This window comes from Bos grunniens, chromosome 8 (assembly GCF_055505025.1).
Source record: "Bos grunniens cultivar Pamir isolate PY7600 chromosome 8, Bosgru_T2T1.0, whole genome shotgun sequence".
NCBI classification, from domain to species: Eukaryota; Metazoa; Chordata; class Mammalia; order Artiodactyla; family Bovidae; genus Bos; species Bos grunniens.
The window spans coordinates 51,302,908-51,316,642 of record NC_141172.1 but is presented as its reverse complement, the minus strand read 5'-3'; the positions used below and the strand labels follow the sequence as shown (position 1 = coordinate 51,316,642).

Genomic DNA, 13,735 nt, shown 5'->3' with positions numbered 1-13,735 from the left:
AAATATTTAAAACTAGTGATTTACAGAGAAATGCAAATCAAAATCACGAGGTACCATCTCATGCTGGTCAGAATGGCTGCTATCCAAAAGTCTACAAACAATAAATACTGGAGAGGGTGTGGAGAAAAGGGAACCTTCTTACACTGTTGGTGGGAATGCAAACTAGTACAGCCACTATGGAGAACAGTGTGGAGATTCCTTAAAAAACTGGAAACAGAACTGCCATACGACCCAGCAATCCCACTGCTGGGCATACACACCAAGGAAACCAGAATTGAAAGAGACACGTGTACCCCAATGTTCATTGCAGCACTGTTTACAATAGCCAGGACATGGAAGCAACCTAGATGTCCATCAGCAGATGAATGGATAAGAAAGCTGTGGTACATATACACAATGGAGTATTACTCAGCCATTAAAAAGAATACATTTGAATCAGTTCTAATGAGGTGGATGAAACTGGAGCCTATTATACAGAGTGAAGTAAGCCAGAAAGAAAAACACCAATACAGTATACTAACGCATGTATACTGTATACTGTATTGGTGTTTTTCTTTCTGGCTTACTTCACTCTGTATAATAGGCTCCAGTTTCATCCACCTCATTAGAACTGATTGGGAGAAGGCAATGGCACCCCACTCCAGTACTGTTGCCCAGAAAATCCCATGGATGGAGGAGCCTGGTAGGCTGCAGTCCATGGGGTCGCTAAGAGTCAGACATGACTGAGCAACTTCACTTTCACTTTCCACTTTCAAGCATTGGAGAAGGAAATGGCAACCCACTCCAGTGTTCTTGCCTGGAGAATCCCATGGATGGAGAAGCCTGGTAGGCTGCAGTCCATGGGGTTGCACAGAGTCAGACAAGACTGAAGCGACTTACCAGCAGCAACACATGTATAATGGAATTTAGAAACATGGTAACGATGACCCTGTATGCAAGACAGCAAAAGAGACACAGATGTATAGAACAGTCTTTTGGACTCTGGGAGAAGGCCAGGGTGGGATGACTTGAGAGAATAGCATTGAAACATGTATATTATCATATGTGAAATAGATCTCCAGTCCAGGTTTGATGCATGAGAGAGGGTGCTCAGAGCTGGTGCAGCGGGATGATCCTGAGAGATGGGATGGGGAGGGAAGTGGGAGGGGGGTTTAGGATGGGGAACACATGTACACCCATGGTTGATTCGTGTCAATGTATGGCAAAAACCACTACCATATTGTAAAGTAATTAGCCTCCAGTTAAAATAAATTAATTAATTAAATAATAAAATTAGTGATTTAATATTAAGAATGCTTAGTATCCTGATTATTAAAAAAAAGAAAAACCCTAAACTACACTCTAAGTTATGACCCAAGGCATACACAAAATGGAATTTAAAGTTTTTAGTTGCAATCTGTATGACTCCCACTTTGTACTAGGCTCTCTCCTTTGCACTATACCAGCTATAGGATCTTACCTAGATCCTGAACTCTTGAGATTATTAGTCGAGCCTAGATTTGAAAAAGAAGGGAGTCAACTTTTTCTGTCCAAGTATTTAAAGTATATTCTTCAAAGTACTAATCACGTGACAAAACTATTCTTAAGTGTTCTATGGCAGAGTAAGCATGGCAGCCACTGCTCCACTCTACTCCACTCTTCAGATTCACAGTTCTCTCTCTTTTCTCTTTTTTTAAATTTTGGCCATGCTGTGTGGCTTGTGGGATCTTAGTTCCCTTACCAGGGATCAAATCCTGGTCTCCTTCGGTGGAGGTGCAGAGCCCTAACCACTGGACCATCAAGGAATTCCCACAATTCGCCTTTTAAATTTAATTTTTATTTTATATTAGAGTGTAGTTGATTTACAATGTTGTGTTAGTTTCAGGTATATAGCAAAGTGATTGTTATGCATAAACATAATCCATTCTTTTTCGGATTCTTTTCCCACGTAAGTTATTCAGAATATTGAATAGAATTCCCTGTGCTATATAGTAGATCTTTGTTAATTACCTGTTTTATATATAGTAGTGTGTACATGTTAATCTCAATCCCACAATTCACTTTTGAGTAATACAGGTGCTAAAGCTTTCATTATCCTGTAGGGTAGCTGTTAGCCACATGTGGCTATTAAAGTTAATTAAAATTTAAAATCAACTTGAAACGTACAGTTTGTCAATTGCACTGACTTCATTTCAAGTGCCTAGAAGCCACATATATAACATTTCTATCATCATAAAAAATTTTTTTTGGACAGCACACCTCTGAGAATCCCTGTGGAATCCCAATGTTTTACAAACTTCTTAGTCAACAAGTGTGTTAATCAGTCAGTCATGTCCGACTTTTTCTGATTCCATGGACTGTAGCTTGTCAGGCTCCTCTGTCCATAGAATTCTTTAGGCAAGAATACTGGAGTGGGTTGCCATTTCCTTCCCCAGGGGATCTTCCCGACCTCGGGATCAAATGCCGTCTCCTGCATTGCAGGCATGTTCTTTACCATCTGAGCCACCAGGGAAGCCCCTCAATGTTTTACAAACTTACTGGTCAATAGAAACTTTTTTCCCAAGTAATATGTAAAGATAGTACATGGAACACAGTTTGGGTGTTGTTCTATACAGAAAAAAATCTTAATGACAAAGAAACAGTGTTAGCTTCCTTGGGACAAGACCAGAGTTAGAACTGCAGAATTGATCGGTATACTACATGGCCTTCAAACCTTTTGTTATAGGGAATCCTGAAATGTTTACTGTTACTGTGTCTCTGTACCATTGTTTAGCTGGGATCAACTTGGTTAAATATTACTTCTCCAGCTCTGCTTCTGATAAGTGAAAGGCACTTGAGCAACAAGATGCATATTACAGGGAGCTAATTCCATGAGCCTTACATGAGGAGACTATCACTATGGTACAAGAACCAGTGTCAGGCAGTATTGGCATAAGAAGTAATGACTGCTTGACCAAGGAATGTAATCTGGGAGGATGCCTCAGTTTTTTTGAAAAAACAAAGAATGCCAGCCAAGGAAAGTTCATAATAGAGTTGTCAAGAACTAAAGAGATGTATGTGGGGAGTATCTGTAAACATAACAGATAAAGTTCATATCCTCTCACAGGAATAAAGTCTACTTGAATCATTATGATAAGTTATGTGTAAAGCTTAATTGTATCTCTTAATATGCATCATAAAAAATGTAATCCAATATTGTCAGTGTCAGGTTTTCAAACCCGAACAGGGCAGTTCTAAAGACTAGATCTCTGCCCATTTAGCAATGACTCCCACTTCCTATTTCTGCATGACCAGAACTGATGTGGCTGGAGCAAGCCAGTACTGAGGCCTACTGGTCACGAAGGGGTCCAGACCCTAAGTAAGGACTTTTAGCAGGTGGAGCCTTCGCTGAAAGGGCCTTCAAATTGTTTTCCACTGGGGCCACACCCACTGTTGGCAGTCCTGTGTATGATGGTCTAACACTTACTGCTGCTCTTGATCTTCTTTAGAACCGCCTAATTCTCTGGATCTTGATAGCACTCATCCTCGGAAAATCAAACTCACAGCCCCAAATATCAATCTGTCTCTGGATCAAAGTGAAGGGTCTGTTCTCTCTGATGATAACTTGGACAGTCCAGATGAGATTGATATCAATGTGGATGAACTTGAGACTCCCGATGAAGCAGATTCTTTTGAGTACACTGGCCATGGTAAGTTGCCAAGTTGGCAGGCGGAAGTTAAGTGAAAGATTATCTAATCATATCTAATGGCATCTAAGTGGCATTAGGAACAAACCTCCCATTGTGTTGCTGCTGGCTGCTTTCTTCTGCTGTCTAGAAGCTTCTGTTTGTATCTCAGGTCATAAGTGGTCATGATTGATGGTTTAGATCTGGACAGAACAGGTATGGTTCACAGAGGTCATACACAACCATCACGCCTTTGTCAAACCCCTACGCTATGCCAGGCCTTGTGTTTGGCTGAGATTGGAAGAAAACTGTTACATGCTGTGTCATAAGAAAATTGGGACTGGGTTTGCAGAGAAAGAGAATTTAATCTGGAAGATTAAAACTTGAAGTGGAAAAATTAGAGCTTACCAATTTCTCTGTACAACCTCTCATGGTCTGGAATGTTCTTTCCCACACATTCTACATGGGTGGTTCCTTGTTTTTATTCGGATCTTTATCAGATGTGACCTCCTCAGAGAGGCCTTCCTTGACCTCTGTAATCAAAGGTATCCACGCCACCCCCACCATCTAGTCACACTCTCCCTCAGTATTAATTTTATTTTCCATGTGTCACATTAATTGAAATCATATAATTTAACTGTTTGCATCTCACTTATCTTTCTCTTCCCATTAGAATGTCTGCTCCATAAGGCCAGAGACTTTCTTATGCTTGGTGCTATATCAGCAATAAAGTAGGAAGGAAGGAGGGATGGGGTAGGGTGTGGTGGAGGCAGAATAAAAAGTCAGAAAATTAAAAACTTGCTTATCAAACCTGGACATTCCTGATATGATTACCAGTCTTATTATATGATTTAATATATTATATCATATTATATGATTACCAGTTCTTTCTCTTGCTCAATGAAATTGCTTTTGTTAAGAAATATATACACAGTATTTGCTTTAAAAAATGGCATCATGTAGTTTCAGCTTTACAGGGTGGCATTCTTTGACTTTATAAGTTTGAAATTGAAAGTAAGAGAATCTACTATATCTATATCTATATCTACCTCTTTGATATATTGTGAAAATTAGTAAAAAGAGAAATACCACAATTGAACAGATGCCCTGACTTTTAGAGCCATACTGATTCCAGCAGTTTCCTTCATAGAAAAACGTAACTAGGAAATTAGGAGAGTAACATCAAATTACTTAATTAACTCAACCAATGGTCATTGAGCAGCCAGGGCTACAGCCACAACCAGCCCTAGACTCAGACCCTGCTTTCACAGTGTGGAAAGCTTTATTTCCTCAAGCTAAGAGAACAGGATGTAGCTAAACTACTTGTATTATAGTTTATTATGTTTAAGTAGAGATTTGATATTGCATTTTATCATGTTCTTAGATTCATATAGTTATCAGGATATCTGTCCCTGTGAGTTGAAATACACGAATAGGAGGTGAAAGGTCTTGACTTCATATTCTTTTCTGCCGTCTCAGACACTCTTCCTCAGCCACGCCATCCTTTCCAGCTGCTCCCAGCTGTCCCAGTCCCTTTCGTGCTAATAAACCTTCAAGTGTAAAAATCATGCATTGACTTAAAATCTCAGAGAAGACAGCTGTGGCATGACCCTGCAGGTCCCACCCTCTCCTCCCCCTGTACTTCTCTGTTGCCCTGGAGAACCGTGTCACCCCACATCTGAACCTTTTATTTTTATAAATAGTAAAACTGTCAAGCCAAGTGGTGGTGGCTGAGCGAACTGGTAATTAGAGCTGCCACTTGCTGACATAGTTCTTTTTATTTAGTTGACATAGTTATGTTGAAAGAACCAGTTTAACAGCCACAACCCTGCTTTTAGGTCTTAAGAGAATTTTAGTGTAAGTTGAATTTTAAAGTCCACCTTGATTTTCACATGAAAGGAGTATGTTCAGTCACCATTTTAAGTAAACAACAGCATTAAATGTTGAAAACACTAAGTATATCTGAATAGCTATATTTTATAATGCAGACATAGATAACTTTCTATAAAAGAGTAATGTATATTAGAGTCTCAAAGTATGAAAGTAATGCTTGAAAGCTGCACAGTTTTGTTGTTTTTGTTTCTTATGTGAGTGTTATAACTAGGCATATACATTCTAAACAAAACTGGAGTTTTTAAGTCACAGGGTTTAAAAAGTGTTTGGTCAGTAATTAATTTTATTTAATGAACACTTCGTAGTGCTTGCTGTGTATCAAGGATCTGTGCTAGCTGCTTTATAAATATTAACTGTATTAATCCTCATGTCAACTCTGTGAACAGGTATTATGTTACCCCCAAAGGTTTAGTGATTCACCTAAAGTCACATAGCTAGTAAATGTCAGAGCCAGCACAAAACCTGAGTTGTTGTCTACAACTCCTGGGCCATGCTCCTTTTCTACAAATACACTGACAGTGAACAGGAGGGTCTCTTTCTGCGTTAGGATAGCATACCTGAAGTCAAGCCTAATGACCCACCTTCACATTTACATGCTCTTTTAATCCCTCCATTTTGGGGTGACTTGAGGGCCCTTAGTTTCCCAAGTGCTTGAAGGATGTTCACACCATTTGCCTGTTTTAGTCAGTAGCTCATGACCAAGCATTGATGCCAGATTATTTGTCCACGGTGTGATTTTGCTTATGGAAAAAATTCCGAAGCTCATTATCAAAAGATGTTAAGTTGGTCATCCCTTCCAAGCAACGTTCTTTAATAATTGTGTCCGAACTGTTGGAAAATACCATTCAAAGGATGATATAATGGAGGCTTGATGTCCTTTGATATGTATAAATGCCAAAGATATCAGAAATATGTAGATAGTGAAGGATTTAACAGATTAGTCTTTTTTTTTTACTAAGGGAGCTCAGATTTTTTAAAGATACTTTATTTAACTAATTCTATAAACTTAAAAATATCCAAAGGTCATCAAAAATTATGATGACCTATTTCTGTTTTCAAACTGACCACAGAATTATTTTTACCATAATTCAGATCTTAGCAAAGGCATTTTGTAAGGGAAATGGAAAAAATGATAAAGAATTTTAGCCAGAATATTTCTGGTAAGAATGCTGTAAGAAACATTCATGTGCTCATGTATGTTTTCTTCCTAGGCTCCTAGCAGTGTTTAGTGACCTCGTTTATCTTTTCTAAAACTAACCCCTAATGACGGACAGTTTCCTATGTGAATAAGGTAGCCTCACATTTTTTCCAGATAATCAGGTAGTCACTTCATATAACTTCCATTTCTGTGGTCATTATTTTCACAGCCTGTAGGCAACCAGCTTATGAAATCAACTCCCTGTTTTAACTCTGCTTATAAACCAGTCAAGTGTGGAGCTTATTCTATTTTACCCACAAGCAGCCTTACATGATAATGGTGATGTGGTCTGAAAAGACGATTTTTCCTTATATTTTTGTGTGCTGAGTTTTCACATTCCAATTAACTACATACCTGTTCTAAAGAACTTTAAAGACTTTCTTAATTGTGTATAGGATGTCTTTCTTCTAACCAAAAGTTCAAATGGAGTGGGGGGCAGGGGGTGGAGTGTGAAAAGATGAAAGTGGGAAGACCATCAGAAAGTTACTCTTGTCACCTGGGAAAAAGATGTGCTTAGGACTCTAGCCGGAGAAGGCAATGGCACCCCACTCCAGTACTCTTGCCTGGAAAATCCCATGGACGGAGGAGCCTGGTAGGCTGTGGTCCATGGGGTCGCTAAGAGTTGGACACGACTGAGCAACTTCACTTTCACAACTCTAGCAATAGCAAGGAGACTGGAGAAAGCCCATTTGAATCCTAGCTCTGCCCTTTCCAACTGGACTGAAACATACTTTGACAGGAAAAAAGTATTTTCTCAGTTTGTGATACTGACAGAAGATGAAGCTTCATTCTGTCAGGAGAAGTCTGTAGAGATATGTTCATATGCTTTTGAACAATTTGGAAAAAAAAAAGATTATTTTCCTTAAAAAGCTCCCTCCCCCTAAAATTATATAAGCTTCTAACTCAACAAAACCTGAATACACATTGTATACTAAGTAGCAATAAAAGGGAGAGATGAAAGGTATATTAAGAATGAAAATTAAAAACTAGTTAATAAATCTACTTGAGTATTTAGCATAATATTAAACATGTCTGGAATGATGAAGTGTCATTTAGGAAGCACTCCTACAAATTAAATGAGTAACATTCAACCTATTCTCTAGGTCAACAGTCTAGATTAATACATAGTATGTTCAAGATTTATATATTAATAACTATGGCTATGTTAGTGATCAAATATGTCATGAATAATAATATCTAAACTCATTTTCTTCCTGGGAGTGATTTCTAAAGAGAATACATTTGGGGAGGGGGGCGCTTTTTGGCTTAAAAAAAATTAGAAGTTCAAACATAATGAATGTCTTTGAAGGCATTTTCAGATTATTCCCATTGTCAGTGCAAGGGCACAGCATAGAGACCAAGTCCCCTTTACAGATCTATGTCCCTACTGGAGGCCACAGCTGACCTCATCTTCCAATGGTTCATATGATCATCGACGGTAGAGTCCTCACTGTGATCTTTCAGTACAGGGTATTCAGAGCCTGTGTACTAAATCATTTCATCAAAGACAAAAGGAAATGTTCAAGTTGACTTCTCCCTTGTGTACCAGTGCTAATTGACTTCAACAGCAAGCAGCAAGGGAGAAAAGCTTGTTATTCAGAAAAGAAGACAAAGAAAATCAAGCATTTCTTAGTGATGAGAGCATGAGACGGAACATTAAATTTGGAGGGCCTAGGGACAGAGATTTAAATGAGACCTGAAACTTTTGCAAATAGTGAGAAAATGATGGCAGGGGGAAAGATGGTAATTTATAGTTGTAGAAAAAGAATTATTAAGATCAGGAAGATACTGTTAATTCAAGGGAGTAGAACAACTTACCTTCACTTCCTACTAGCTTATATTGTTGACTTTTAGAATTCAACACCTTAGGAGAGTGTACTGTACTCCTAGCTATTTCTTTATTTAATTTACATCAATCAAAAGAGGTAGGGAAAGGAGGTCCCAAACAGGGTAAAGGGGTGTTGGCGATGATGCCTACAATGTAGGTAAGAGCAGGTGTATACTGGAACCTCAGAAGACAAACCCACATCTGAGCCCAGAGGTCTGAGAGAACAGAGACAAGTGGGAAAACAGGGTCCTGGGAAGGGGAGCTGTGAGGGGCATCCAAGGGCCCTAACTCAAGTGGGACGGGGAGAGCTGGAAGGGATCTCAGATAGGGAGTCCAGAGCAGATGGATGGATTTGGACAAGTGACACAGTGCTTAATCTGAAGCCAAGGTTGCTAGTTTCCTGTCCTGAGTAAGCAGCGAGCACTGGTGGGAATACAGAGAAAGCCAGAGTGAGGCCAGGCTCTGTAGGCGGTGGTAGCTACTGGTGTTGGCAGAAGCGGCTAGGACTGCTTCCCAACTGGGCTTCACTTTGCTATTCTAAGTCACAGGTAATTAGACATGTTTGAATCTGTCTTGTGACATCTTCTGGAACATAACTGTCCTGTTGTGGCTCCCTTACAGATTACCTATATTTCCAGGAACTTGTCCAAGCTTTATTTACTCACTCACCTTCCCAAGTTCTACTGAAAACTGTGCAGGTTTCCAAGCTAAGTGTGAAGTGGGTTGGTGGAGGCAGATTTTAAAGATGAAATTGGCATGATTCCTTAGCCCAAGGAACTCACTGCATTATAGTAAAATAAATGAGACCGAGACAATTACACATTCAGGGTGCAGTATGATAGCTTAGAAGAGTAGAAAAGGTAAGGGTTTGATTATATTTCCTTCCTGATTCTGTGATCTGAGGTAATTACTTCAGAGTTTTTGCATTGGTATCACATCTTCCACTACATCTTCTCTGCCTGCTAATTTGGTAGATGCTTAATAAATATTGCTGTTACTGTTATCAAAGTGCCATTAAAAGAATGCAAGTGTGGTGTAAATCAAAGGCAATTTCTTATGAAATGGAAAGTTAAGAATGATAACACCTCACAGAATTATTGTGAAAACTATAAATAAGCCTTTATTACCAAATTACATAAACATACAAAGAATAACCATTGTGAAATTCTACTAGTACTTGAAGTAAAAAGGGAAACAATTATTGCTTATTATTTAAAAAAACTAAATATAGTTGCTTTTTTTTTTTTTTTTGATGCACAAGAGTGAGTAGTAAATTTTTCCCCAAGAATGCTCAGTGGGCTTTTTCATTACCTTGGGCACCCACAAGTAAGAGTCCTGTGAATTTGGGGGCTTGGAGCACTTCTGGTTTATAAGGTTGTTTCTTACTTACTGTAAAATCTTTGTGTAGCATGTTTTGAAAAACTTATAAGAAGTTATATCAAATTAATCTCCAGATGTGCTCCCAATAGAGGAGGTTCAAGCCCATTGTTAGAGTCTTAGAATGCAGGTCTAGGCTGGCAGTATCATCAAGCTACCGAGCTGAGGGGCCCCAGAACACTCTGGGCACTCAGGTTACACCAATATATGTGGCACAAGGAAAATAAGGCCTGATGAATAATAGCTTTTCACACCATCAGAAAGACCACAGACCACAACCTGTATGATCAAGGGAGGAGTTAGCACGCAGTCTATCCCCATCTTGGACCACTACAGACACAAGACAGCTCCAGCCCTTTTCCTATCCCCACCCTCAGCTTAGCCTTACCAATGGATTGGTCATTCAGTCTGTCAATTAGGAAGACCTCACTGAGTGTCCTCGATGAAGTTGGGATGGTGTCAAGCTCGTTCCAAGCTGTACAAACAAGGAGTTCATCAGGTTGAGCCTGCCGGGAGGTAGCTAGTTGTTGAACTGCCTCACCTGTGGAGGTCCTACCCATTCATCCTTGCTCTGTGCTTCATTTACAGAGGATTCCACAGGCAACAAAGATTCTGGCCAAGAGTCAGAGTCTATTCCAGAATATACGGCAGAAGAGGAGCGGGAGGACAACCGGCTGTGGAGGACCGTGGTGATTGGAGAACAGGAGCAGCGGATTGACATGAAGGTCATCGAGCCCTATAGGAGAGTCATTTCTCACGGAGGTAGTGGAGCTTTGCAAATCTGGGAAGCCGGGGGCCCATATTCTGTTTTTTTTTTTTTTAATTAGAAAACCAAACTAGGGTTCTCTGCAGCATGACATCCCTATCAATGCTGATGCTACTAGACAGTCAACATTCAGGGCACTGTAGAGCTGCGTGTATTATTCATATGCAATTCAGTGAACACCGGAAAGCCTACTACACAAAAGTAACTTTCCAAGGTGAAAGATGCCTTTCACACCACATATGATAGCTGTCATCTGTGCAAAGTTCTTGAAAGCCACAGTTGTCAATTCAATAGCATCTGTATGGAATTCCTATGGATTTCTTGTAGGGTTTTAACTGAATTGTTTTCAAGTCTGTTTTTGACATGGCCTGCAGTAAGAGGTGCTTTTAATTCCAGAACAATCTTTTGAATCCTCTTCAGAAGCTTTAGGAAATCTTTTGAGACTCAGGCTGGTCCCTTCCCCACCCCACCCCCACTTAAAGTTTGCTTTTCTATAAACTCCATTACCTCTGTGCCTGACAGTAGCTTGCTCTAGCCACAGCCTCCACCTGCTTCATGAGGGACAAGGGAGAGAAAAAGCTCTGTTTTATATTTTCACTGCTGTCTTGAACTACAGGAGCCTGAATTTTGGATTCACAATAAATAACATGAGCACAAATGACACATTGAACATTGTCAACTTCAGAAAATATAAGTGGTTTTGGGGGCTTTTTTTTTTTTTTTGCTGCTGCATGCACAACTCTCCTGCAGCCCTAAGGCACCACCCTAACTGTTCTAGGAAAAGTATAAGCTGACAAGGCAATTGTTCTGTCTTCCTTAACAAGGACAGGGGAATAAATGTCTTGGCACTGCATTAAACCTCAAGCTTTGGTTTCCTATCAAGCAGAAGGATGTTTTGCTTTTTCCTTCCAAGTCCCCTTCACCACAGATTTCCCACTTTCTGCCCCATGCATTGCTCCCTCCATGTAAGTATCAAGACCACCCAGGGCTCCCACCCGTGACAGAGAAGGGAAACGCCTATGGGTGTTCCTGGCCCCGACCTTCCTTTTTCCTTATTTGAGCTGAAATGGTAACATGGCTCAGTGAGAGCTCCTCTAAGAAAGATCTTTCCCACAGGCCTTTGGAATGAGAACAGGCTTAATCTTGCTGAAAATGACAGGCAGCTGGCCATAGAGTCAATCCTGTTGTTGTTCTAATGAAAACAACAATCTGAATTTACCTAGATTTTCCCAGAAGATCCTTTACACCTACCCGTCAGGTATTTTTGATTTGTTTGCTTTTTAGAAAAAAAAAAAAAGAAAACAAAGGCTAATATAAACTAGCCTGTGTACATTCTAAAAAGTACAAGAAATGTAGAAAAGTCTGTCAAAGTAAACCGAAGTCGCCCAGTGACATGCCCTGTACATTTTTACCATTCAGGTCATAAATCAGTAGTCCCTTTGTTGTAAAGAAGGCAGGCTCATGGCTCCTGTGCTTTTATAAGGCCAAGTTCTCATTAGCTCAGCAGACTGGCCTGCTTATTCCCTCAACCACAGTGAAGTTGGGTGGATGGAGCCCATGGTTCTATTCCCTGAATCAGGATAGAGTGATTATCGTCAGCACACTGGAGTCCAAAAAGTGACTGCTTCTGCCCATCTGTTCTTTGCAAAGACACCTGCTAGCTCAGGGATAACCTGGTTTGCTGTGCCCTTCCTCCCTGCCACCCCTCCCACTGGCACTGCCCCTCTCCGTTCCGTGTTGTGAGCTCCTTATCTGTCTGTGTGACCGTCTGGTTTGTTGGAGAGAGAAGGCCACCTTCCCTCTCTGCCTGGCTCTGCCTCGGCCTCCTCTAGGCGCCGGCCTGCATGATGTGCCTCTGGCTGCACCCAGCAGATCATGAGCGAGATGCCACCTCTTCCTCCACCCTGACCAGCCTTTTGCTCTGTAGGTAAAGACAGTTCACACGTTACTTCTGAATTTGCCAAAGCTTTGCTGTCTTGGAAACTCATATCACTTTCTTAGACCTTAATGATGACACTCCCTAGTTCTCAGTCTATTGGGTTTGTCACCCTGGCTTCTGATGAGCATTTAAAAAGCAGCACCCAGAGCGAACAGAGATGTCATTTTGGTGTCTGGCACTTTGCTATGAGAACATTTTTCTCACTCAGGCCAGAAAGAAAGTGCCAGCTGTCCGGTGCTCTGGACAGCTAGCTGGGAGTGATTAAAAGCTCTGCTGAGGTCTGCTGCAAAGCCAGGCCCTGCAAGTGTCTGCACCAGTTGGGAACATCTGTGTGTGAGAGCAGTATTTGAACAAATAACTCAGCCTCCAGCTTTGGTGACTTCATATGAGCTGTGGCCGGAGTCCCTGTACACAGTGTAGAAGAACAGAGTTCAAGGCCCATCTTGACCACCACTCACACTGTGGCCGTGGTCATCACTTGACTCTCTTGGGCCTTGGTTGCTTCCTCAGTAAGAAAAGGGTGAGCTCAAAGCCGGTGTCACCTCCTGCGAGCCCACGAGTAACATTCCTGCTATCTGCTTATACAGAAAAGCAAGGAGAGGTCTGGGTGGTTTGGATTAGCCCACAGTGTGGGGTCACTTTGAGGCTAGAACTGGCATGTTGGAACCTGAAGCAGGGAACACAATGAAATAGCCAAGGGCACTCATGCCAACGCGTTGTAACGAGGAGTGTCCTGTCTTGTGTTTTTACTTCTCATTTCATTATAGGAGACTCAGGTAACCCTCTGCAGTGTTGCTGGACAAATGACCCTGGAAAGGCTGAGGAGAAGAGTTGCAGGCTGGTGTGTGTGTGTGTATGTTTTGGTTGCGCCTGTGGCATCTTTCCTTCTCTCTCCATTCCATTTGCTGGCCAGCAAACTTGTGTTCCGTCCCTTTCATGCCTCTCTGTCCTGCCTCAGGTAAGGTTTGCATTGTTGCTTCCGAGGGTCCCAGGAGACACCACGGTGGGATAGCTCACACAGCTCAGCACATACACTCTGAACTCAGTTACTGAGAAGAGAGTCTGATAAAATACATGGTCTAAAGAGCCA

The 13,735-nt window shown here is 41.0% G+C and overlaps 2 protein-coding genes across 13 annotated transcripts in view; one reads left to right on the top strand and one right to left on the bottom strand.

The window, feature by feature from the left end:
• GCNT1 (glucosaminyl (N-acetyl) transferase 1) overlaps positions 1–13,735 on the bottom strand; it is a 220,675-nt gene that overhangs the window by 17,929 nt on the left and 189,011 nt on the right. The gene's annotated exons all lie outside the window — the stretch shown is intronic.
• Positions 1–13,735, top strand: part of PRUNE2 (prune homolog 2 with BCH domain) — a 295,098-nt gene that overhangs the window by 251,109 nt on the left and 30,254 nt on the right. For all 7 annotated transcript variants that reach the window (XM_086415566.1, XM_086415569.1, XM_086415568.1 and 4 more), the window contains 2 exons: positions 3,468–3,668; positions 10,529–10,702. In XM_086415566.1, the coding sequence (XP_086271692.1) occupies positions 3,468–3,668; positions 10,529–10,702 (375 nt within the window). The remainder of the gene's footprint in view (positions 1–3,467; positions 3,669–10,528; positions 10,703–13,735) is intronic.